The following is a 27,806-nucleotide window of genomic DNA, read 5'->3' as shown; positions in this document are numbered from 1 at the left end:
ATGGCACACAACCACCTCTATCTCCCTACCTCCTCGACCTTTATTCATCAAAATTTATCACTATCATTGTCCCTAATACATAAACCTCCCTTCAAAATTTCAGAAATTTTTTTACAAAAGGCACAGGAGTTATTAATTAATTAATTTTTCGTATAATTACTTGGTATGGAACAGATTGTTTTTTATGTCTATTAATGTGTGTAATAGGTTGATGATGTTGATGACACAACTGGTGATCATTTATGACAGTAGGTACCAGGAAGACACTGGAAAATACACTTCGTTTTCAGTTATTATTTATTACTTCAAATACATTTTAAAAAACAGTTATGTGGAACAATGTTTTTTGATTATTTCATTTGCTGTTTGTGCATGAGTAAAGAATATTCTTTTATAACCACATATCTAAATATACTAGAATTTTTATTTACAGTATTTATAGCTTTGTATGATACGCGAAAAGGCAATCACTACCCACTATAAACAAATAGTGCTTGCATTTTGTGCATATATATCTTGACTTTCCGCTACAACCTTGTAGCTTTCATCACTGAGGATTGGTTGTTGGTTTTTTCTTTGTCCAGTGGTTTGTGCCATCATAGCGGAGTGCCAAAGGAGCAGCAGCTCTCATGGCAACTCTTGGAACAACAGAGATATCTACAACTACCTCAGCAATGTCAGCAGAATCCTAGAAAAAATAAAATTTTTAAAAAGAGCTAATTTATTTTACTACTAAAATAAAAATTTAAAAAAAAAATCTATCTGGAATGGTACATTGCCAAAAAGACATCGAAAAACATCGTCTGAAGTCTTGTAGGCCTTTATATCCCTTCTGTGTCTTTGTATAAAAGCCAAGCATTTATAACCATAATATTAAATAGGTGAAAAGCCAATCTTAGGTAACAATTTCTTTGTCTTGATTTTGATTTTGTAAAGAAAAAGAAGGAAGTCAGCTTTATCAACACGTCCATCAACTCCTAAGTTTTCACGATTGCAGTTCTTGGAAACTCTATCTTCTTCAGTTTTCTATTGGCTCGATACCTATCAAGTTCGAAGCCATGTCGACAACCCGATTACCTTTCTATTTGACAATCGCGAACTGCTCATCCTTGTCGACTCAATAATTAAACTTTCTTCTTCCGCACTTGTAGAGATCTTTATTGCACTTGATTGGACATTCCTGGTCCTGTACTTGTTAATGGTACAAAAAGCATAAATATTTATTGTAAAGAGTTCTTTCAGCAGTTCTGGTGAGGAAAAATAACCGTCGAAGAGTACCTTTTCATTTGGCTGCAAGTCTTGGGTAAGCCGAAGAACAATGTTGCTTCCTTCTAAGTTTGGCAATCCTACTGGTGGACCATGAGAATGACCATTATATATTTTGTGTATGTAGATGAAACCGCTAACTCCAGCTCTGCAGAACATCTTAAATCCCTATTTGAGGGACGTTTTTGGCATGAAAACCTTAGCAGAGTTTCTTTCTCGAAAAAAGACTATGAGCTTTCTTGTACACATCCTCGGAATCATCAAGACTATCTTCACTCTCCTCAGGAATTCGTGCAACTTGGATTTTTGTGACCAATTTGTGCGCAGTAATGAGTTAAAAATCGCACTCTCAAGATTTATTCCCGCATTGGCTTTCGCGTGGCGTCCCACGTCAGTTAACCGAAAGTGTTGCTTTCTGTATTAGAATGTATTTATAAATATAAATTGTACACAGATGACAATTTTGGCTTTTTCTCTTCTCTAATTATTATCATATTGTAGTCAGCTTATTGTATGACTTCTTGATCTTCCATTCATCAATACGAGAAGCCACCCAGTTACATTAACTTCAGACGCATTTGTTTTGTTCGAATAATGTACACTTTTACATCACTTTGACGTCATTCGTACATTTTTATAGTGATAAAGCGTTAAATTGACGTGTTTACCGTCTTGCCAATACGAATGCCCCTTGTAAAATGAAGCGATGAAAAGTATCACCCTTAAAATTATTTTTATGAAAGTTTATTAAAGTAAAATAATTCGAATATGCTCATAGTTTAATTTTTATCGTTAATTATTAATAATTCAATAATTTGAATCAATATTTATGTAAATTAGTACCTTGATAAGAGATAGGAAGTAGGATTAATGGGACACGTTAAATTGATGGAATCCGAGACTCATATCGGCATTGTAACGATATGAAAACCTTAGCAGTAGGAGGCCTTTATTAACTATATATGAACTTCCGATGCAAACTGAAAGTCACGTTATTTCAATTCAAAACTTTCCCCTGAAAGCAGTTAATAGATGACCGGTATGACTATATTGTTAAAGGAAACGTATGGTGTACACGGTACAGGGCCAAGCCATACTGAGTTGAGGTAGAAATGCAGCTATTTTCTGTTTAAAAAAACAAACCTGTTTAAAACGGAAACCTACCAAATCATTAAAAAATATTCGGTACTATACGAGTCCGGTTTATACAGGTTTCGCTTTATATATAAAATTAAAATTTATTTTGAAAATTATGTGATTTCAATTTAATTCTCTTGAAAAATGAGTGAATTACGAAAGTCCACAGTGAATAAGTGGAGACATTTTATCAGAAAATATTGTAATTTATTAAGAACAGATTGAAGTAATGAACCAATACATCAAAGGTTTAATTCATTAAAAATTGATTTCTGTTTAATAAATTACGTTCCGGAACAGTAGAAACAATAGATTAAAAGTAATTATGGATTTATAATGGAAAACTTCCAATGAATTATATCGTAAAACAAGATGAGTTTTCTCCCGTCACAGAACGTAAAGTACGGGGTAATTTATTAAATTCGAGGCACCTAAAGTCGGGAAGACTTCATAAATTCAAACGTTATGAAATAATTTATGTTATAATGAAAGTCTACTCGTTTTTACGTATTTGAAAATGGCATTAACAAATGCAACCGAACTTTCCAAAATTAATTTATCCTTTTATCCAGGAGAAGGTCAACGACTACTTTTTTGTCCGAAAAAATCAATTTTCCATCTACTACAGGGTGGCTTGTATATCCGTCATTGTACCTTTCTATAGTACTGGAGCACACCGAATGTCACATTGTGTACAGTTATAGGAAATGTACTATACCTAGAGAGACTCTATGGTTATTTTACATTATTAATTACAGTTAAATCATTCTGTAAGTGAAATCGCATGTTAATTTCAGCTCCAGCTTGCGTAAATATCTTCAGAAGTATGAAGTTTTCAAGATAATTTTGTGTACTAAAGTAGTGTTTAACGAAATTGTATTGTTCTCTTCAAAATTAAAGCATTAATATATTAATGTGACTCTATAATAAAATTTATCTTTGATTGCTGTAAATTGTCTTTTCTTAAATTTTCTACAAGATAAGGAAGGCATCTTTTTCCATTTTTATCTCTTTCTGTCTTGTGGATACCACGAGGGCCTTTTCACTCTTTAATAAACTTTTTACTTCTAATTATTATTCAATTTCTTACACGAAATTATTTTTTTAAAAATTAAATTTGTTTTAAATTCTAAATAATTATATTTTATCATCATTAAATTTCTTTTCATGGTTTGGTTTGGTTTGATGAGATACGGTAACGCAAAACATGAACGATTTACCAAGGAAAGTGTCTTCCGGGGAACCTGAGAAACTTGCTCCTATTTAGATGCTAGATACGTGAAGAAAACATGGAAAATTTCACGTGGCTGTTCTGTTGTTCAGTGGTTTTATCCACTGAATTCCCCACTTTATCCACTAGCAGCATAACCCGACCAACTGCCATCATTCAATGGTTTTATCTACTCGGCCATTAGTGGGGAATTTCTGTACATTCCTGCTGTATATTTATTTATTTAGAAATTTTATATAAAAAAAAGAATATAAATAAACATGTTTTTGAAAATCGAGAACTCCAGAGCTCTTAAATAAATTTTTAAAAAACACGAACGAACACCGAATAAATATTTACTTTTATATATAAATACAATGAAGAGCTAAGTGAAGTAAGAATATATATTTTTAAAATTACAATAAAAATATATATCAAATTGTACGTTAGAACATTGTTAACCAATATATAAAGTTTTTTTTTTTTTACTCTATCCGTCCTGCGGATACTAAGAGGGCCTTTTTAGCAAGCCCTGTATGGATTCGGCCTGGCCTACAAAGGGATAGCTAGGTAGTGAGGGAGCCGACATATCCAGGTTTTCGACCCGTCTGGATTCGATTTCGGACCCCCAGAGCGGCAAGATGCCGCCTTAACTGCTCGTCCCGGTATACCCCGCTTTTACCACCTAATTGTTTCTTGAAATACCGTCTTATGCAATCCACCATAAATCGAGTGTCATAAATTGAAGAAAATGTGCAGTATTTCATATAATCATACTGCAGTACTTCAGAAAGTTTATATCAGTCGTAAAAATGGAGAATCTACTCAATTTATCTTCTAGGTTGTGATCGTAGGACGTATTTTCATATTTTTAGAATAAAAATTTCAAAGAGATCTCGTCGAGATCTCGTACGCTGTCGAGGGAAATATATAATAAAGTACATTTTTTATACAATTTTTTTTTACACTTTTCTTACTTTTCCATTACGAAAAGTTTCAATAATAACAATAATATTTTTTTGCGTTTTTCCTCGAAGCACTTTTCTTTTCTGAATATATTATTAAATAAGTGGATAAGTGTACAGTTGACAGTTATAGGAACTGTAGAACGAAATATAATAATTGTTTAATAATTTAAAATAAACTAAATGAAAATGCTTACAACTTTCAAAGGGCCCACCAGTGGCGAGCGGATAAAACCACTAAACACTACTAGTTGGTCGTGGGTCAGGGGCTGGCCACGTGGAGTTTTCCTCGTTTTCTTCACGTTAGTAACACATAAATAAAGGCGTTGCCGTATACAAGTTTTAAGAAATAATAAATAAATTCTTAAAAGTTTTGTAATTGGACGTGTTTTTTAAAAATATCTTCATAAAAATATACGCCTTACAATTTTTTTTTCTTCTTTTCTTCTTAGAGGAGTGAGATAATTCTTGACGTCACTCGTTCGAGCAACATGATGGATTATCCTTTTGCTGACAATATCATGAGAACCGCCATGTGTTCTGCAAGGTGTGACATCGATGTTTAAAATGTCTACCGCTTGAAGACGTACAAGTTAGATATCATGGTTAATATTAGAGGACATGGAAAATATAAGGCAAGTATTTCTTTTATTTTTGTTTTTGATTTGATATAATTTTCAACGTGGAGAGAAGCACACAAGTTACAATTTTGCAATTACATGGCTTAGTCTGTAATGAGTTGGCAAGCAATGGTTGAAGGACGAGGAACAACGTCCCATTCCGTGTTACGCAATATATATTACGATGGTCTGGATCATGTCCGAACAGCGGAGATTTAAAACTTTGTATATAGAAATCATTAATTAGTCAATATGTCTGTATAGTTAGATGCTTTTTCCTACTGTCTTAAAGGGAGGCTCCGGGTTCGAGTCGATTTCTTGTACGTGATTCATTCGTGACTTTATTCTCCATCCATAACATGTATGCGCGTAAGGCAAGAATATTAATATTTCATACCGGTTCACTGGTGTGTTAAGAATTCAAATCAAAATAAAGCTAAATGAACCCCATGATAGGTGATTCTTGAGGAGTAGAAGGAATTATGTTTCAAATCCGATCAGAATTTCTATAATTTATCATTGCTAGATTGTGCGGAGAAACTGAGGCCTGAAAGATTCGTGTGACTAGATCAACCGGAAGCAGAGAAGCGGAGACCAATCTAGAGAAGGTACTCCGCTCACCTGAAGATTTGTAGGCTTTTCAACTGAGTCCAGCGGTAGATGCCCGAGGTGGCAGCTACCTCATCTTCAATTGAAAGCTCGGAAACCACCAGCACTCGTGTAAAATCCAGGCAGTCATAATCTCGAGCGCCCTGAGGCCCCCTATAATCAAATTAAAAATGGCCTCGAGTTGCAGCAAATGAATTTAGCTTTGGATCGCAACACATTAAAATAAATTTGAATCTTTCTTAATTTAATTGTTAAGTTTATTACTTGTACTGTTTAAGGGGAGAAGGGGAATCGAGAAAAGTACAACATTGTAAACAATGAAAAGGGAGGGATGGAGAATAGTTTATTGCACGCGATGGAGAGAGAGGGATTCGAGGCATGGTCTAGATACACTTTTTTATAGTATTAGTGGCTTACTAATTTGCTTATTTACTAGCCATGTCAATAAACTATCAATTAGAACATAATTGCAAAACATTTTACGTTATTTTTTCAATGTCAAATAGATGTTTGCATTATTGTGTACGTAATTAAAGGGGAAGGAGTTTGGCTAAAGTACTGCATATCATTGTGGTGTACATAACAGAAAAGAAGGGAGTCAAAAGTGGCTGAAAAAAGCGTATGGATGGCTCCTTATACCATTTTTAGTACGTATTGATCAGCCTCATATACATAAATATAATTTATTCTATGAATTTTAGAGTTAAAATTATGTTTGTGTTTATTCATTTTAATGTCGACACATACTTCAGATTGCTTACATTCAATTACATATTAATTGCATTTAATTTAACGAATTTAAACAAATTTATAGATTATTTCCTTTCATATTATTCTGTAATTAATGATATAAAATGAATTAAAATATAATTAAATCGATTCAGAAATTTTAATATGTTATATTTTCTAACGTTACGTTTCATAGAATAAACTCATCCACAAAGTTCCTCCTCTTCCTTTTCCTCTTCCGCTTCCTTCTCTTCTTTTTTGTCATACTTAAAGAGCAAAACTAAATATAATTTTTAACTAATAATTATCATATTTATTTTAAAATAAATATAGAATATTTATTTTTTTATTGCGTTTATAACCTTTGTGTACGGAATTAAATTCTAAATATAGTTAAAATTATTAATTATTATTTAAAAAATAATAATCCTTTTTAGGAGAGAAAAAATTAATTAAAATTTTAATTAATTTTAATACAGATTTTATTAATTAGATGATTATAAAATATTGTTAAAATGATTATTAATTGTTCTACTTTTAATGAGTTTTAAATCAAAGTTTTAAAGAGGAGTAGCGTGTTTCTTGATACGGAATTTTCAGTATTCTTTCGAGTTAAAAATATAAATAAAAGTAGAAAAGAGAGTTCAATTAAGTTGACTTTTGTAAACATTAACTTTTTCCAATAATCGCTTTTGTGTGGGAAGCAATTTTGTAAGCATTAAATCTTCTGTACAATGTTTACTCATTTTCCAGATGTTGACGCCTAAGGCTATACAAGAAAACTAAATATTCTTCTACTAGGTTATTAAAATTCTAATGCGCAGGTTAGTCCAAAAGTCGGTTAACTGTGCTCTGTGTTATATGTTCCAGGTATACTTATGAATATGATTCATGAATTGAGTTTAGAGCAGCGCGATTTGCAGGGGTGAAGTGATTGAATAACACAGCGATTCCGTCTTTACAACGGTTAACCGACCTTTTGGCCTTCTTATGTTTAATTCTTAAAATTATAGAAGTCCTTCATTTAGTATTCATCGTTCAAATCATCGATTTTTATGATAATTAAATCTCTTCCAGAATGCTTCATTCCTCAGGATTGAAGCTACAAGGAATTATTAAACAATTATTTTTTAATTCCTCGTTTAATAAATTACACAAGAAAATTTTAAATTAATACATGGGATAATTTTTAATGAAAATATCAATTAATATAAAACATATAGAAAAGTTAATTTTATCGGATGCTGAGTAATTGGTTGCTATAGCGACCGTCTTTGGCTCGCAGGAAATTTCAAGATTTAAGAACAGTTAACAATTAATCGTCAGCATTTTCAACGGTAAATGTGTAAGCAATTTATTATTCATTGAAGAATTTTATATAATTGAGTTCATAAATTAAGATAAAACTTATGTAGAGATATAATAGGGAAATATATAGAGTCTACTTTAGTAAACAGCAAAGTAATCAGCAGAATAATTATATGAAAATTAGTAGAATAAACAGTCGAGTCTAATTTTCTGAATTTTAATTATATTTATTTTATAAAATTTCAGAAAATCTGTACACTTTCTGTCAATTTACATTAATTAATGAAGATCATCTACAATTAACTTTTATAAATTCATTCATTCTGCCTTTACTGATTAATTTCAAATCGTTTGTACTTTTTATCGTGAAGTATTATTCAACAGTTTAAAGAAAAAACAATACAGTTTTATTAGTTGATTGTACAAGATGCCTCATAAGTCTGGAACTATAGGAATTATGTTAATCTTTGTTTATTCCTTTACAGGTAAATGCGCTGAATGAGGAGGGACGAACTCGAGTTATTTTGATAGTGGAGACTTGCAGCCAGCGTAAAATTGCCGAAGAGTTTAGCAGGATCCAGACTTGCCACCAATCACACACAACTGTCTGGATGCAGTATGATAAACCCTGGTTGAGAATCATCAAAATAATTTGAATTCGTTCCTCCTTACTCGTCGCTCTGCTTTACCTGCAAAATAATAAACATAACTCCTATTATTTCACTTATATGACAATGGATAAAATCACTAACTACTTAAATTAATCGCGGATTCGTGCCACATCAAGGGATTGAAGTTTTCTACTTGAAGTTTTCCGTGTTTTCTTCACGTGCCTGAAACCTAGTTAGTCACTTTTGAGCTAACTATTGTATTGTATATCGGCAATATTTGTGACTCGGATATGATCGTTGTACAATAGAAACATGTATTGAGGAATGGCGCATTATACAATGGAAACTTCTCTTGTGATTCAAGAATAAACATCGGGACAATAGCAACAAAATTGTAACTCAGGAATGACGCTTTGTACAACGGCAAATTATATTGTGACTCAGAAATGGTACACTGTTCAATGACAGTCTCTTTGTTTACTACATCAGTTCCTGTTATAAACTCAGAAATAGTGTATTAAACAATAGCGATTCCTGGTGTAACTCAAGAATATGTTAAAAGAGAGATGAACTAAATGAACAATAAAGTGTTAAATAAGGTTACAGTTAGAAAAATCAATAGTTCAATGTTTGATATGAAAAGTTCTGATCGATCTTTGTTAACAATCAATACTTAATATTGATTTAGCGAATCATAAATTGATCGAATTCATAGCTTCGTACTTTGCATAAGTAACTTTTAGCTTAGTTTTTATTTTAAAAATTAATATTTGTGTTTAAATTATTCACGTTTATTACAAGATTCAGATTTGTTTCTTAAAACAAATTACTTTCTACCACAAGAAAAGATACATTTACTAATAATTATGTTATTTGCAATGTTTCAGTTAATCTCAATTAAATTATTTAAATAATTATAGTTAATTAGAAAGACATTTTAATTAATTTTGTAAAAAGGATATAATTTAGATTAATGAGACTAACGTTAATTTAGAAAGACAAATTTACAAATTAAACTGATTTTCACGTTAATTGTTATACAATTTGCGAAGATCAAAATTATAAAAATTATATTTTGTTGTTTTGATATTTTAAACTAATTTTTACTGTCTCAGCACCTTAAAATTAAGATAATTTCTAATAATTTTTAGAATAATTTTACAGTTTTACTAGTTTGAAACTTCAAGGCCTTAAGGCTGTAAAGATTAATTAAAAACTTAAAATCTAATTTTCATATTTTTGTAATTTTAAGATATTAATTTACTGCATAACCTTTCTGTCCTTATTTACTACCTTACTAATTAACTGCATCATCTTTCTGTCTTCATTTACTACTTTACTGAATTACCTTACTTACCTTAACTTACAACCTTACTAACTTATTACCTTATTATAGTTTTAAGAATAATAAAAATTAAATGTATTACCTTAAAATCATTTTTTTAAAGTAGTTAGCTATCAAAATTTACAAAATAATTGCATAATTTTCGAATTCCTTCATAAAATAAAGGAGGGAGAGAAGAAATACTTTTTGAATGTAGAAATCAGATAAAAATCATGAATTTTTCTATGACAAACGTCCGAATTGATTTCTCCTCCAGGTAAAAGAACGATGCTAATTGTACTGCTTCGTATATATGCAATATAATTGCTGATATTTCTCTAACAAAAATATTGATCTGAGCGATTTATTTTTCTGGCTGTTATGTTTATAACAGAAAGAAAGTATGGCAATCGGTCAAAAAATGACCCCCACTTTGGAGCTGTGAACCACTTTGAAGCTTAATAACTCCTGTTCCTTTTGTCGAAATTTTCATAAATTTTTTAGGGAGGTTTGTATATTAGACAGATTGATGCTGTTAAATTTTGGTGGTTAAAGGTCGAGGGGATGGAAAAATAGAAGCGGCTGTGTGTCGTAGCTCGAGTGGAGTCGAACGATTTTCCTCGTTATTAGCATTTACAATTTTTCATAAAATCCATCCCTATCCACAAAATTAAACGTTTTGCCATTTTATAATAATTATTAATAATATAAAAATATTTTACGAAAATTTCATAACAGATGGCGCCACACACAATTTTATCTTTTGTCCGGTAAGTTAAGCAACTCGTCGCTGTATTTTTATTAGATTTAATATTTCAAAATAAAAGTTATTCCTTTGTATTTATAAATTATTATAATTTTTTAAGCAATTTCCTTAAGGATTTCAGACTATTAAAGGAGATTTTATTATGGTTTTTACAAGATTTTTTGACTTTTTATCATCGGAAATGAAATCTTTTCGTAGATAGAAAATTGAACAAAGACATTGAAATTACTTAATTTGAATTTTAAAATAGTTTTCTTCAATACCCAAGCAAGATTACTCTTTTTAATTAATTGTTTTGTGTGATTCTTCAGTTTCAAGTTTCCTGTAATCCTTACGTGACTTTGATGATAATAATAATAATAATATCTAAATTAAAGTATATATATATATATATTCAGTTGAAGAATTTATATATTTATTCAAAATAAATTTAAAGTCGAAAAAGAAATTTTAATTTCTACAAGAAGAAATCTTTTATTTGCATGTTTTTAAAAAAATTATTGAAATTTTAATTAGTCCCTAGCGAAATATTTGTTTTTTAATGATGTTTCTATTAATAAATTATTGATTACAATGCTTTTTAAAATGCTGAAAATTACAAGTAAAATATTATTTTAATTAAACAGTAGTAAAAGTTAGAAGAAATTTCTATTTACTTCTACTTCTTCCACTTCTTTTATTGTTCTCTTTCACTTCTCCCACTTCTACGTCTTCAACTTAAGGAATTATGAAACTAATTTTATTTTCTATTTAAGTAAATAAAACGTGTTAAATTCTTTCTTTAAAGAAAGAATTTACTAATCATACTAATAATTTTCAAAATTTTACTAGATTTTTAATTATTATTATCATGTATATTGGCAATTTTAATCAATTTTATAGCAGTAAAATCTTTGCTGTGCATGTCCTTGGCTTGATATTGTCTTTTCAGATGATGTGTAGATCTATACTTGAGATATACTTATGATATCTTGAGGATTATGCTGCTAGGATATCCTTTCTTCTAGGAAAACTACTAATGAAATTAGAACTTCCTAGAATACGGGTTCATCGAACTTTTGCTGTCAAAGAGACGAATGATTTTTATCCTTGTAGGAATACCTCTGATTAGAGGTTTTCTTACAAGAATAAAAATTGCTTATGATTGCAGTTTAATATTTATAACGGATAACTGACCTTTTGACCACCTTGTAAGCATTATTTTAAGATTTCTCATAATATTATAAGCATAATAATCAATATCAATCAATCTTTTTACTCCATAACTGTGGAATTAATTCGAATATTTAATTAAACATTATTTATAAAATATTTTATTGAAATATTTATCCAACTTAGATTTTTACTTTCCGTATGTTATTCCTATATTTCAAATCCTCCTTTTCTGTATATAATAGTCAAGTTCTTGTTACAGTAAAAGGCTTTCCTAAAATTTCTCTATACTGATATTGACTTCTCAAATTTCTTAATTGGTCCACGTGTGTAGAATGTATATATGTTACAGTCAAAACCCGTTTTTAGTTAGAACACGTTTTAACTAGTTAAAAGTAGTTTATACTGGATGTCTTTGTTAAAACCCGTTTTGTCTAGTTAATTTACTGCTGCACATGTTTTGATTTTAGATAAAAGTAGTTTTAACTTTTAACATTAGTTAAAACTAATTTTAGCTACATAAATATGTTTAGGGGAAATAAATAAAGTTATGTATAGTGATTCGTGGAAAGATGCATAACATTTTGCTTATGAAGGAAATTATAGCAATAATTTGGGTTTTGGAGGCCTCTAACGAAAATATCATATTCTTGAGCATGTTTTTCAAATAAAGCTTTGGAGTATATGAAAAATAATTGTATATTGTGTTTGCAATGACGACTTGTTTACTGTCTGGTATTTTAGGCATCTCACCCGGATACTTGGGGTGAGATGCCAAATGCCATTAGGGTAAGATAACAAATATAATTGTATAAAATTAATTTTCGAATATCTTAACCAAATTTAATTTATTGCATATGTAGTATAAAGTACTTCATAGTAAGTATAACAGCGCAGTATAAGCATTGTTAAGTTTCCGCCCGTTCTAACGTGCTCTATAGCTAGCTGAAAGCTTTTTTCAGTCCAAAAACCTTTTTGAAAAGTCCTTATATAATTTCTATGCATATCCTGCAATAAAACGACAAAACAAAAATTTATTAAAAATAGGCATATTGGAATTCAATTAACAAAAAATAGGCATGTTACCCCAAGAAAAATGTGGCATCTTTCCTATTTGTCGGGGTAAGATGCCTAGTGAAGTCACGTGTTCTAGCATGTCCGATCGGGATTGGTGGTAGCTCACAATGGAAACTTTAGAACCTTAACTACATCACACATTAATTGTTTTTCGCAATTTTTAATAAATGCTATTTTAACTTTTAGTTTTAAAATGATTCTAGAAACATTTCACAACAAAAGCTTCGTTCTTATCTTGTTTTTATTCTTCTCAGATGTAGAAAATGAGGTAACAGTAGCCAACTACAGCTTTCCGCACTCAATATTGGCCCAACGATTCATCATATAAACACATGACAATATTTGACGTCACCGTTTGAAAATATCAAAAAGTAGGCATCTTCCTCCTCTTGCCAGCTTACCCCGAATCATTCTATATGTTACAGTCAAAACCATTTTTTAGTTAGGATGCGTTTTAACTAGTTGAAAGTAGTTTATACTGGATGTCTTTGTTAAAACCCGTTTTGTCTAGTTAAAAACTGGAATTTACTGCTAGTCAAAAATGAATTTGAGTTAAAACTAGTTTTAACTAGACAAAACGGGTTTTAACAAAGACATCCACTATAAACTACTTTCAACTAGTTAAAACGCATCCTAACTAAAAACGGGTTTTGACTGTAACATATACACACGCATTTGTCTATGGCAACTCTTGAAAAATTTATATAATTTTATAATTTTCCTCTCTCATTCTATTTAAGAATTCAGGCTTTTATTCGATTATAATTAATATTCATTGAATTTTGTTTATAAAAATATTCTTAAAAACTTCCAAATAATTTCACAGTTTTATCTTAAATTTTTTATATATTTTTTATATTAAAATAACTCCAGAACTATTTTTAAAACGTGAGAATTAACTTTAGCAATTTTTAAAGTAATTAATAAATATAAAAAAAGTTATCAAGATAATTTAAATATAATTTTAATTCAGTTTTGTATATGAAAATATAATTAAAAAGTACTGTTATATTGTAATTAATGTATCCCTCTCTATTCAACGCCATTTAGAGAGGTATTTAACAATCCAAATTCAACCAGACATGGTGTAGTGACATTTCAAGACATGCTAAAGATTGTTCCATAAATATTTTATACCAAAAGTCGCCACTACGGCACTTTTGGCGCTTTGCAAGAAACATTTTATTCGTACAAGGCACTCATGCTATGCTGACCTTAGCGATGCAAGAAGTACCGCTCAATATCTTCCCCATTATGAAGATATAAAACCGGAAGGCGACGGATGAACAGCGTGTTCATCGTAACTGATCCTCTACGATACTTTCCAAATGCAGTGTGATAGGCGTACTGTTTTTCAAATTTGCAACACGTTCTTAATAAACTACACTTTTTAAGTGTCCTCGCAAATTAAACTGTTTTTTGTTACTTGCAGCGCTAAAAGAGCCATAGTGGTGACTTTTGATACTAATTTTTCTACGTAAATGTCTTTCACATGTTCTGAAATGTTAATATGACAAATTTTGTTCATTCGGACTGCTAAGTATCTCTTTTAATAGCGTTAAATATTGCAATATATATACATGTGTATCTGTATGTAGCTATGTGTACTTTGTGTCTGTGTATTCCGATGTATATGCTGTGCACATATGCATGTCCACAATTTGATTTGAACTTAAAACTTAGAAAAAAATTGGCATTTAAATTTAATTACATCATTAAAATTAACTGTATTTAATATTAAAGCATTAAGATGATCGTTACAGTCAAACCTCTGAACAATAGACCTTAACTAAAACATAAAACATGGAGATAACCGTTGTTTGCAGGTTATTTTGTACACATTTCTGTTTAAAAAAGCTGAGAAACAGAACTCGAACCATCGTGCGATGTGTGTTTTGTGCTGTATCGTGCGTTGGCGTATATGTAGATGGGTGGAACTCTTTCTTCCAATTTTAGCTTCTGTAATAGCAAAATCATTTCTGAAAACTAATTTTATTATTTGTTATGTTTAATGCCCAAGAGAATTGTCCGAAAGTCGAACAATTGAACAATATTTTCTTACACTAATTTAACAACTCTTTAAGTTCGAAAGTTTGGGACTGCCTGTAGCCTATATTAACAAGATGTTAATGCCAATTGTTAATATCATTTTTGAAATTAAAAGGATTTCATTTTACACTTTATAACAGTTTCCATCTATTGAATTTTGTTACAAGAATATATTTAAAAATCTTCTTTCAATCACTTACAATGATTTTCTGTATGAGATTTAAGTCAGCTGAATTATCGGATTAAGGAATAAATAACTTAAAGGAAAGGAATAACGTCAATGAATACACCTTGCATGTGTAAAGTAACAAGTACAATTGCGAGTATTTTATAGAGCTATTTGCATTTTTAGAATCGTGCTGAAAAACCGGATCTTAAATTAAATCCAACTGATTTAATTATTAGATTTTGCAGATTTAACTGATTCTATTTTCAGAATATCCTAGTTACTAATCGTAATCTTATTGACAGATGTCAAGTTCTATTATACAATAACATTCTTCATACTATGATGTTTTATAAGACCTGTTACAGTTTTTGACAAACGTTTAAGGAGTTTTAATTAAGCTGGAAGACCGAAATTTTCAGGGCATATGATGCATTTTAATGGTATTTGAGGATGTGGTCTCACTCCTGCTATCCTCCCACCCCGAGAAACATGCCCAATAAACCTGATAAACATCATCGAATGTAAATTTAAGCATGATATGTCTGCGTAAATGAGCTATAGTGAGGTGTATAATGTGAGTTTTTACCTGTTGAATTTTGGTATTAGGATGTATTTATAAATCTTTCTTCAGTACTTACAATGAGTTTCTGAAACGGATTTAACTACTGTATCCTAGGATTAACAAATATCACTTGCATATGTGAAAAAGCAAGTACAGTAAGATAGATAAAAGTTACACTTTCAATGATGCATATAAACGTGGATATAAGAAAGGTAACAATATGCCTTACAAAATTTTTATTACCTGGGCTTTACCCTATTCCGAGTAAACTCTGAGAACGGGGATGATGTTATGCCTTGCAAACCCCATAAATCTGTCCGTGTTTAAAAACAAAGTAAGGATTGCATTGATGAGATAAGGTAACACAACACGTGTTCGATCTATTAAAGGGAGGATTTCTATGGAAAACTAGCCTTATTTGAAAAACCGAAAAAACCACATGTCCAGAAAGTAGACGAGCCACCAATTACTAGTGTTCAGTAGTTTTACCCACCCGGTCACTGACGAGTAGATAGTTTTTAACTGAGTTCACTGCTACATCTGTTACTCCATAACCGTAAAGTAGACTTCATAATTATTATGAAATTGTACTACGAGGCTCATTCGTGATAAAATTCAATGATATACATAGAGATACATTCATCCATATAATTTATTTCGTGCAAATTTCTAAACAATCTGACGGAAAATTTAAGAATTTTATGCAAATTACTTTTATTTTAGCCACATAAATGCATTTAACACATTAACAATCTCATTAAAATAACATAAATTTCAACAGATATTATCTATAATATGTGACCACCCATTAAAAACATGACATTTATGAAAAATTATAAATGACGTTTAACCTACAAGTTAATGAAATGTAGGAAATTAAATTGGACACTAGAAATAACTATTAATTGCATTAAAGATAATTTGGATAGAAACAAGTGTACCAGAACAAATTACTTAGAAAATCAATCTGGTGACATTAAAGAATTCAAGTTTTTTAATGAGGTTAGACTACGAGATGCTGACAAGAAAATTAATGATACAAATAAGAAAAGTAAGGTATAAAACTTAATGATTAATTATATAATTTAAATTTATCATTTATTTAATCTCAAATTTATAATTTTGGTTTCAAAAATAATTATAAATTAATGTCAAAAATTACAAAATTTAACCTTAAATTTTAAAAAGTTTTCAAATTATTTTTAAACCGGTTTCCTTTTTTAGAATTTTAATTAATAATTTATATATATATTTAATAATTTCTACGTTTATGTTATATAATTTTGTATTTGTCTTTATCATCTCTTAACGTTGTTATATTTAAATAAAAATACTTCCAAAAATATTAGTGGTTCTTTGTTTAAAAAGTAAGATAAAGTATCTAAAACGCTTTTATTTTTCAAAATTTATCAGAATGACGATTGGTCAACAAGATATCAAGCAGAGACGAGTGTTTCAGCTACTTTTACTTTTCCACCAATCATTGTTTAGATAACCGTATCTCCAACCAATTATTATCAGCTTTTTTTCAAATTTCTAAAATGTTTAGACAACTCTCTTCTGTATTATGCAGAGGACTGCATACACTCAATTATTAAGAACATTTATATTAATTTAATTATCATTTACTAGCAGGTAGGCCCGCCGTTGCTCGGGCAAAAGTAACGATAGCGAAGATTAAGATTATTACGTTATACTCAACCCTACCCGTTTTCACAGAATGCAAGAATTGGGTCCCCCTGTTTCCAGACTAATTACAGAATTCTTAGATAGGTCTAAAAATATGTTCGATTTCCCGCGAAAACGAAAAAAACTGCATCTGCGTCTTGCACGTCGCTTTCTCTTAACAATTCCATTATTACGTAACACTTCCATTGTTGACACTTCCATTGTTACTTGACACTTCTATCAACAATGGAAGTGTTAAGCCTTAATCCTGTCCCTCTCCCCCGTGGGGAGGAATTTCGAAAAATCCCTTCTTAGCGTGCGTTCTCGTGACGTACCCTAACTGTGTACCAAATTTCATCTTTCAACTTCTAACCGTTTGGGCTCTGCACTGATTATTATTATTATCAACTCGTCTCGATTATATATATAGACACTATTTATAGTTAAAATTCAGAAATTGTTGTTTTGCATTGCATTGACATAATGTTATGTAAATTTGCAAGGATATAACATTAAATACTCATGACTAATATATTTATTTTAAAGATTACGTATAGGCCTACTGATGACTAAAACAAAATATCTTTATTTTCAGGTGAAAATAAAGATATTTTGTTTTGACTTTTGAGTAAGACTTCTTCTCTTTGCTAATTAGAAACCACACTAGTATAATAAGTTCTATTTATAAACAAGGTTTACTTAGACATTATAAAAACATAAATTACTCACTATTAATAATGTATTCAAAGAGAAAATAGCAAATTAAGACATTTAATCGCTTTAGTAGATAAAATATAAAATTTTATTTCATAGGAAATGAGGTAAGTGTGAAGATTTATTATTTTAATAATGCATTTCATGATATTGCATAATAAATAATAAATTAGATAAGTGGAATTGTTATAAAATACATATTATTTTAGTAATAACTATAAATGCTGTCATAATAATGAATGCCCTCAGTAACGTTTTGCAGCTTTAATTTTTCGGATAAAAAAGATAATATATAGCAATAATATAAAATGAATTTATTGCAGCTTTTTCTTGGATCTAACTATTCACGTCTCCTCGTGGAAATAAATTATCTGGTATGAGAAAAATGTCTTTAAAAATTACTGGCGTTACTCTTCAATTTTTAATGTAGAAAAATAGGCTATCTGGATAAGAAAAAAATATATAAATTATGAAAAATAGTTTGGCTATTTTTGTACAAGTATCGTTTATTGTTTTCACTTTATCTTCGCTTACTGACTACGAAATTTGTCTATTTATGTTGTCAGGAATTTCAACTTTCCAAGTTTATTTTCTGTTTCATAATAACATCTTTTAAAAAATTTATAAGAAAAACACCAAAAAATGGTAGCTCTTTCTCAAATATAAATTAGATTAAAAGTTCAGAATATAAAAATATATTTTGTTGTTGTTGTTATTTTGTTTTTGGCTCTTTCTGCCTTGTAGATATTAAGAGGAACGTTTTCTCATACTTATCGTGATATCAAGACCCTAAAACTTAACCAGAAATCAAACAAGTACAGGCTAATAAATAGGAGAAAGAAGAAGGTCCTAAGGCTTATTAGGATGATGATGCTAACATAAAAACACATTAAGTGTTAGATTCTGTATTATCTTTATTTATGATAATACAAATCTAAGATTTTTATTTTTTCAGCTGAGAAATCTGCATTTGAAAAATGAATTATAAATTAATTATTCTATTTTCTTATCAAAAAGTTCAGTTGAATTTTTATCTTTTTTGATGTAATTCTAGAAAATTTCAGATAAAATTCTGCTGATTCTTCAGAAAACTTTTATTAATAGTCAAGTTATGAATATTTCATAAGCTAACAAATACAACGTAGATCAGCATTAAATATTTTACTGTAAAAATAATTTGAAAAAAAAATTAACGGAAAATTTATTTGAAAAATAAAATAAAATTTAACTTCTATTTTCTGTTTGTTTTTATTTTATTCGATAAAAAAAATAAGACAAAACTGACGAATTATTCACCTTTATCTTTACTTTCAATCTCATGAATTGCTCCATGATTCTATTCACTTTCCTTTATTTCACAGAACGTCAGCAAAATAAATAAATATTAACTTAAATATTTTTAAATAACTAGAATATAATGTAATGTCGAATTGCTTAAAAATGCGAATTAATGATAAATATTAAAACAATAATGATAAATTCAGTCCATAATGAGCCTATTCTTTACTGACCATTATAATCCCATTTTAATCCTTTAACTTAATTGCAATAAATATAAAATTTGAAAACGGAATTGTTAAAATTATAACATTATACATACCCAAAAACTCCATTTTTAGTTTGAAAAGGATAAATTTTTATGAGGCAAACAGTTAATATGAAACTTCAAAGTTAATTTCTCTTCACTTTCTACAATAGATGAGTGGATAAAACCACTGAGCACTGACAGTTGATCGTGGTTTCTACCAATGTTAGACACAGAGTTTTCTGGGTTTTCTTCACTTGTCTAACACTTGAATAGGAACCAGTTTCCCATAGAAAGTCTTCCGGGAGGCCTCTTGGCAGATCTCCCAAACGTTGCCTTGCCGTATTCCATCAAACTAAACCAAACTTTTTGTGATATGTTTTTAAAGTTATCAATATCTTTTACTATTTTGCCATAATATGTATCATATTGTATTGAAAAAGCACCATTTTCATAAAAAATTCATGAAAAATATGTTAAGTTTTAATTTAAGTTTTTAATTAATATATACGTTTATAGATATATCGAAACATTTCACAAGTTTTAATGCGATAGTTACGTGTCCAAGATTAGCTAATCATTCCAACTAAGGGTTTAAAAATTATATCAAAATTTTCTGGTATCAAAAATTCAGCATGGTAATTACTTACTAAGTTGTAAATAGCAACCACGGCAAGTTTTTCATGTTTAACATCTTTATTAATGCAATTTAAAGAATTTATTCTCGTATAATTAATGAATTAATTTGTATTTTGATCATAGTTCATTCCACAGACGGAATCACTTGATATATTTGATGCAAAGCTGCTGTTTTTGATACTGAGCCACTGAGCATCTTTGAATATTAGTTAATATATTGAAATACAAGTATATACTAAACATCAAGCTTAATTTATTGTCATCATTACAAGTGATAATTCAATCAATAAAAACAAATTAAATTCTTCGTACTTCTGTAGGCCTATATATTTCAAAATAAATTGGACTTTTGGAACTGTACACATGTTACCGCTAAAGCTCGAAAGCCGTTAATGTGTACATTACCTAGCTAATCTCCAGCTAACTAGGTTGATCCGTTAACGTGCGGAATCAACAGTTTTTCGCATTTTACTTAGGTAATGTGCACATTAACGACTTCCGTACCGTTAAAGTTCAAAAGTTTGTTTTTCTCATTTCCTTTTCCTACTACTTCCCGAAGAAGAGAGAACAAAAACTGGTGCAGGCTCAATTTTAGCTATGGTTCTTAGTAAAACAGAGGATGGCCTTTATAAACTTGGTACTAAAACGGGTATTTTAAAACAATTGTATGCAAAATCTGAATTCAGTGTTTGTAAAGAGAGATTTTTAACGAAAGAAAATGTCCTTGCTGTAGAAATCTCTTTACGTCAAACAGCAATAAAACAATACTGGGCAGGGTTTCAGAAAATGTGACTGCAAAAGTGCAAATCTAAATGTACCACAAATAGGTGTGCTTGTCGCAAAAACCAATTGCTATGTAACTCAAAGTGTCATCAATCTTTAGATTGAACTAATAAGTAAGCATAATTTTATCATATGTTTTGCAAATTCATTTCCCTAATTGTAATAATATTTTAAACCGTTTGATTTTTTGTATTGCGGTGTTTTAATTGATTGATAATTGATTCTATCAACTAATTTGTTGATTGTTTGATTGTATTAACTTGATTCTTTAGATATCGAAAATTAAATAAATAACATTATGTTAATTTAAGCGTACAGAAACGTTTCTGTTGTTCTAGCAAAGATCTTATTTTCACTTTACCGAGTGCCTAGTAGGAAATGTGCAGATTACCTAGATCATCTGCACATTACCTAGGTAATTTGAGAAATGGAACGATTTTCGAAACTTTAACGGATCAGCCTAGTTCAGGGGTAACCAACAGTTTTTGCCCCCCGGGGCCGGTTTGGAAAAAAAAATTGTCACGGGCCGAACGAAATATTAAAATTAAATGATGTTAAATATCAGAAGTTCCTGACGCATGCGCAATGTCATTTTACAATGTGAAGAAACGTACTGTACAAGCAAAAAAAAAAAAAAAAAGCCGACAGGCAGGCGGCGCTGTGCATCACATGTCAGCATAAACAGAGTGACATGGTGGAATGGCAGATGAGTTTCAGTGAGTGTGGGATTTTTCGTTCTTCAAATAGTGTAAATTTATAACAGACGAATATCAAAAGTTGTAAATCTCTACAATGAATTTTTTTTTTTTAAATGGAGAAGTATCGCAAATTCATTCGACCAATTATTGGAAGTTAAGTAACTAATATTGAAAAATTAATCGCGGGCCCTATGTTGGCCACCCCTATCCTAGTTAATCTGGAGATTAGCTAGGTAATGTATACATTAACGGTTTTCGAGCTTCAGCGGTAACACATACATAAATCCAATTGATTAAACGTTTGAACTTACGAAGATAAAGTATAAGCGGGAATAATGCAATAGTAGCAGTTTATTCTTATCTATTCAAATTAGAATGTTATGATTAATAATAATTAGTAAACATTTCTGTACGCACTATTTTGTAAATATTCTCATTTTATTGCTCTTGCCTTCAAATATTCAAGCTCTTGACTCACTTCTTATGTAGTTCCGCTTCCGTTAATCGGATCAACGAGAGCAGTTTGGAAAATCCTGTTTATTTTAGAAAATTAAGAGCTTTTTTGGTTTCTTTTATGTTAGTGCTATTCGTAACACTGTTATGATAAACTGTGTAATTCCTAAGTTTATATTTATTTATATACTTACATATGATTACTTTTAATAAATACATTAACAAATAATATTGAAATAAAATTCAGTAAAAAATTTAAAATAGCAGCGTTGAACATAGATAGTCCACTGCAAAATATAGTATATAAAACGGAATAGAGATTTAATGAATATATTATCTGATGAAAAGTGATTCGTTGTGAAATTCGACATGGGCGGAGTTTATTTTTATTCAACAAATCTTCGTATAAATAATCCAATTTCAAATCAATTTTCGTTAGAATCGAATTATTTATATTTGATTTATGAATATAAATTTAATTAAGAACACTAAATGAAATAAAAATATATATATATTTTCGTCTTATTGAATTATTTACAGTCATTAATTTACTGTTCATACAGTGTATGTATTAAAATAGCCTAAAGAACGTGTTGTATTGCTCTTATTATTTTATTTTTGATATAATTCTCTTTCTGTAAACTGCATTCAGGAATTATTTATCAATTCAAGAACAAAATATTTATTAATTTATTGGAAAATAAAAGAAAGTATTTTTTCCCTTAAATCTATTTATAAATTTTTGCATCCAACAATCGATTAACATATTAACATTCAGTAATGTGGCTTCGTCAATGTCTCATTCAAGTGAGAATTATAGAATAAAATTGTAATTAACGAATAATAATAATATTTTATCATTTCGACGTTACAATTTTTGACAATTTTAACGAAAATCTTTCTGCTTCGTCTAAAGCAACTGAAGAGAAATCGATTATAATAGCCATAAGCTATTTTTTGAATTAAAAAAAGGGTTACGAGACAAATTTTTTCCATTTTCTAAACGTGTGAATTTTATCAAAATTTAATTATTATTTTACCAATTTAAAATTTCTAATGTAACATATCATCAAGTATGGAAAATGTTTAGAAATTCATTAGGAATTAATGCGAACGAACAAAAGAAATCAATTTTTATGCAAAAAGTTTAGGTTTGTAAATAAATTATATCTATTTAATCAAGTGCCGAGTGGATAAAAACCACTGAATAATAGTCGTGGGTTCATGTCTCGCCAACAGGCAAGACACCTGTTTGTTTATTAAGTTACGGCAACGCAACACTTGGGCGATCTATCTAGGGGAAATGACTTCCGGGAAGTCTTTTTAAAGGTAACTGGCTCATATTAAGGCGTTACAGACGTGAAGAAAACCCGGAAAACTCCACGTGGTCAGCCCATCCTGGAGAGCTGCGAACCCATGACCGAAGTCCACGTCAAAATCCATTCCCTGAACACAGGGAGTTCAGGGAATGGAATGCTTGGTCACTGATGGGTCACGGGCAAGACATGTAGCGTTTTCAGGGTTTTCTTTACGTTGTAACACCTAAATATAAGCCAATATCCCATAGAAAGTCCTTCGTGAGGTCTCTCCCTTGGCGATGGGCTAATTTTCTAAAGAATGTCCTCTCGGGCAGCATCCACTCATTGGCAAATTACCCATGTGTTGCGTTGTCTTACTCCATCAATCCGTTTAAGTGTTAAAAATGAAAAACTATGTTCAATCTATCATCTGATCAATTTACCAATAAAAATTTCGAAATTGATTAGAATTTTTTGATTCTAGTACTATAAAATAATCTTCGATCAAAGCATTAAACGTTTGAAAATTATATTCGATCGATCATTTTATTAATTTATCTATTATAATGTCAAGATTGATAGATTTTGAATCACAAAATTCTGATCAATCTTGAAATCTTTATTGGTAAATTGATAAGATGATCAATCGCGTATAGACTAATTTTAAGCTTATAAAGATTCGATCTACGATTGTTTACAGCTATTGAATCGCAAAATTCAGATCAAACAGTATTAGAAAGTGAATTTTCAAGTTGAAAAATGAAAAACAATACAGTGTGGTGACGTTAATCCGAACTAATTGAGACCAGTGGTATTTCGGATTAATGAAAAGTTCAGATTAACAAGGATTACATAACAGTATAAAAAGGAAATGCTTGTTATTCTTTAATTCAACGTAAATAACAAATACCCAGTTGCAAAGGTGTACCAATATTTTAATATCTAAAGAAATTTAAAGATACAACAAATGTTTTCATTAAAACACAGCAATGTAAACAACTTATATAACGTAGTGTATAATTCAAATTTAAACGTGAACTGCACGTGAAGGATTTAGGACGAACCGATTTTAGTTAGGGAAATGAAAATGGCGTTCAGACTATCGAGACCGTACTGTATAGGCCTACCAATGAATTCGGTCATACCGGAGGAGGAGACGAGTAAAATGAAGCATGAAATTGGTGCAAATCTTCAATAGAAAGGGGGTAAGATCCAAACAAATGTCGTATATGACAATATTACTAAAGCGCTTAAATTGTTTGTTGCAAGAAATTCTGGAAAATTCGTGGGGAAAATATCAATTCCAGGTGATCCTCCAGTTCACCTGTAACTTTTACGTCACAGATCTGCTCTTCTTATGAAACTTTAAACACAAAACTTTATCACTTTCCATTTGTTGATATGAGGAGTTAAATAAAATAAGCTTCATCCTGATTTGCCTTTCTCAATTTAGGAACCTTCCCTCGTTAGATCGAAACATTAGAAGGTTAGATTCACTCGATCATACACAATTTACTAATAAAAATCTTAAATTACACGAAAGAAAATATAAATAAACGGCTAAAAATTCCAAAAATGGCCATATATTTTTGATCATACCCCACTCAACGTCAATCGAGAATCATTCAATAAGTTTGTGTACGAAGGGGGTGAAGAAACGGATCGAAAGTCATTTACCGCTCCAATTAACTCGCCCATTTGCCGCCAGAGGGAGCGAAACGGTATCGTCGGATTGTAAGTGTGTGTATGTGTGTCTGTGTGTTTCGGCACCGCGTACATCACACCTGTTGTCGTCATCAGGTAAGATTCAAAAAAATTCTATATTTTTCCCCCCCTAAAGGTATACCACGTGACGAGGGTAGGATATATTAACATATTTGCGCAATCGTCGCAAAATGCTTTCGTATCATGTCCAACGTGAGAAACTCGTATGACTAGTCGAGATCAGTAAGTGGATCCTATCGTTTTATAGATCATCTACGATAATGTTTTACGATTTAATCTTATAATTTCTACATTAAATCGAAACTGTGTCAGCTCGTTGGGTGTGTTTTGACCTTACGCAAGATACGGTTATTAAGTGTTGTATTATTGTGGACTCGCCCATTAAATATCCAAATATTTTTAAAGGAACCCCTTCTTAAATTACCTTATAACTGTGTTTGAACGTGAATTTGTCTGCCTAACAGTGTTTAAAGCAAAGGTTTTTTTAACTGAAAAACTATAAAATGTCAAGTAAAGGAACTTTCTTATTCTATTCTTTAACACGGTTTAGAAGTGAATCTCCTGTTTAAAATTTAATTTTTAATTTAAAAAGTCCAATTATTATCTTAATTAATTCTATTTTGATTTTTAAAAAGTTGTTGAGATACAAAATGTTAAGAGGATTTACTAATTTCATACGTAAAGGGTGCCATTTTTAAAAATTTTAAGCATAAAAATTAAGTTTTTACAATGAAATTAAAGCAAATAATCCTTTTAAAAAAGTTAATAATGTATAATTTATAAGAGTGGCTTAATCAGGGAAGATCAGTCAAGGCAGGATCAATCAAAAAGATCAATCAAGAGTGAATCAATCAACTGTAGATATAAATGCAGTTCTAATAAAAAGCATATAATAAATTGAAAATTGTAACATTTCGAAGTAAAAATGATTTTATAATAATTAAATGTAATTAAAATTACATTAATCAGTTCATTTTTAATTTTGACAAGTTGGAGTTAGGCCTATAACAACTGACAGATATAAAGAAAGAAAGCATTACTTGAAATGTTTGCATGGATTTTCCTGTCAATAGAAAGAGGAAGAAGATATTTAAAATTTATATTTTAAAAAATTTCTATAATTTTCTTGAATAAAAATTATTTTCTATTACCTCACAAGGGCTTAATAAGAGTTGAAAGACAAAAATTACTGTAAATCTGTACAGATCAATAAATTTAATGAGTAATACATTAAAAAAAGTTAATAAATATATCATATTTTTTAATTAATTAATAGTTTTCTTCTTATTTTAAAGAATTGTTTGATTTAGTTTTGTCAAAAAGGCTCAGGATCAACCATTTTACATCTTGTTTGTCTACATAAAAAATTGTCATAAACTATTCATTTTTATAATTAAAAGATTTTATTAAGCCAATAATGTTATAAATGTAAGGAATTTATTTTTATAAATGATTTTCATGCAAGCTTTTTCACGATATTTCTGATTATTCCTTGTTCTTTTGTGTTTCCGATATATTAAACTTAGTACATTAATTAAGTTATATAAGATGGTTGAATTTTCTTCCTGTGTTGCTGGTTAAGTATTGCTTTAAAAAAAATTAAAGTTTTGGCAATTAAATACTTATGCAGTTTTTGTAGTGGCTGTCAGTTGTTTCTGACTTTCAACCAACAAATTTCTCTTCCTGTTAATAATTTTATTCCAAGAAACTAATGTTTTGTGTGATGTATATCCTCTAAAGACACACACGCGCGCGGCGCGCGCGTTTCTTTGCAATTAAATGGAAATTTAAACTGATCGATTAGATGTAACAGCAGGAGAAGCAGATAGTTCCAGTAGATGAACAATGTTTTAGTATTTACGTGCATCACGTAATTCATTTTTAATTGTTTATCGTAATACGTCAATCCCCTTAAGAGTGTTCAATCATGCGCGTGATTAAATGAAAATACATATACTTTTTATTTATGATTAGTGACATTTAAATTTTTGTTTATATCCGGTTGCTGTAGTGACTATTATCTAAAGAAATCATGAAGTTTTTAAAAAAAATGTTTTAGGTGGTTCGACGCAATCAAAACGCCATGTCCAGACAGAGGCGCCTCCCTCCCCTCTTACCATCCCAGAATTCCGTGACAGATGCTAGGTGTCAGCTCGGAACTCCAAATTCGCAGGTGAATCGCTTCTACTTACCTTCGACGTTCCCATCCAGTCGTTATCATAACAACTGTGGCCCGTCAACCGGAAGTTCACGTTCTCCTCGACCGGTTATTTCCACAGGTGAGTGGATTATCGACTGGCATTACACATTATACATCGTGCAAACTTCACTTTATGCTTGCAAACACTTATTTTCTATTCTTTTCTTATTACTTTTCAAACCTCGCTGCTGTATTTTGCATTGCAAACGCTTCTGCAATGCGTTTATTTATAAGTTGATTTATAAATTTGCACACCATTTAAGAGTAAATATTGTGCGAAAATTGAACTTTTTTTTCTTCTTTTTCTTTTTGCTTTGTTAGACTGTCGTAAACGCGCTTACGTTTCCTCTGAAGTCCCACCACTTTGCAATTGAGTTCCCTCGACGATCGCGATACCGATTACGGTACTAACTCGATTTCAGATACTTAAATTAATTTATTACTACAATTTTCTACGAAAAAAAAGAAAGAAATTTAATTCTGACATCGTTCTAAAGTGGAACATTTGTCTACTCTTTATCAAAAGCTAACCGACGACCTCATTTCCCG

At 30.2% G+C, this 27,806-nt stretch overlaps 1 protein-coding gene across 5 annotated transcripts in view; it reads left to right on the top strand.

The window, feature by feature from the left end:
- The first annotated feature begins 7,847 nt into the window (after window positions 1-7,847).
- LOC136975517 (probable 3',5'-cyclic phosphodiesterase pde-5) overlaps window positions 7,848-27,806 on the top strand; it is a 61,969-nt gene continuing 42,010 nt past the window's right edge. Inside the window, exons 1-2 of one of the 5 annotated variants that reach the window (XM_067270581.1) lie at window positions 7,848-7,881; window positions 27,117-27,336. In XM_067270581.1, coding sequence (XP_067126682.1) covers window positions 27,141-27,336 — 196 coding nt within the window. In that variant the 5' untranslated portion in view covers window positions 7,848-7,881; window positions 27,117-27,140. Of the gene's footprint in view, window positions 7,882-17,923; window positions 18,044-25,051; window positions 25,133-25,258; window positions 25,280-26,885; window positions 26,928-27,116; window positions 27,337-27,806 lie in introns of those variants that run through there. The other 4 variants (XM_067270580.1, XM_067270579.1, XM_067270583.1 and 1 more) reach the window with 4 other exon arrangements.

This window comes from Centruroides vittatus, unplaced genomic scaffold (genome assembly GCF_030686945.1).
Source record: "Centruroides vittatus isolate TY-2023 unplaced genomic scaffold, ASM3068694v2 contig_374, whole genome shotgun sequence".
In the NCBI taxonomy this organism is placed as follows: domain Eukaryota; kingdom Metazoa; phylum Arthropoda; class Arachnida; order Scorpiones; family Buthidae; genus Centruroides; species Centruroides vittatus.
Note: the sequence above shows the minus strand (reverse complement) of the source record. Positions and strands in the feature narration are given on the sequence as shown.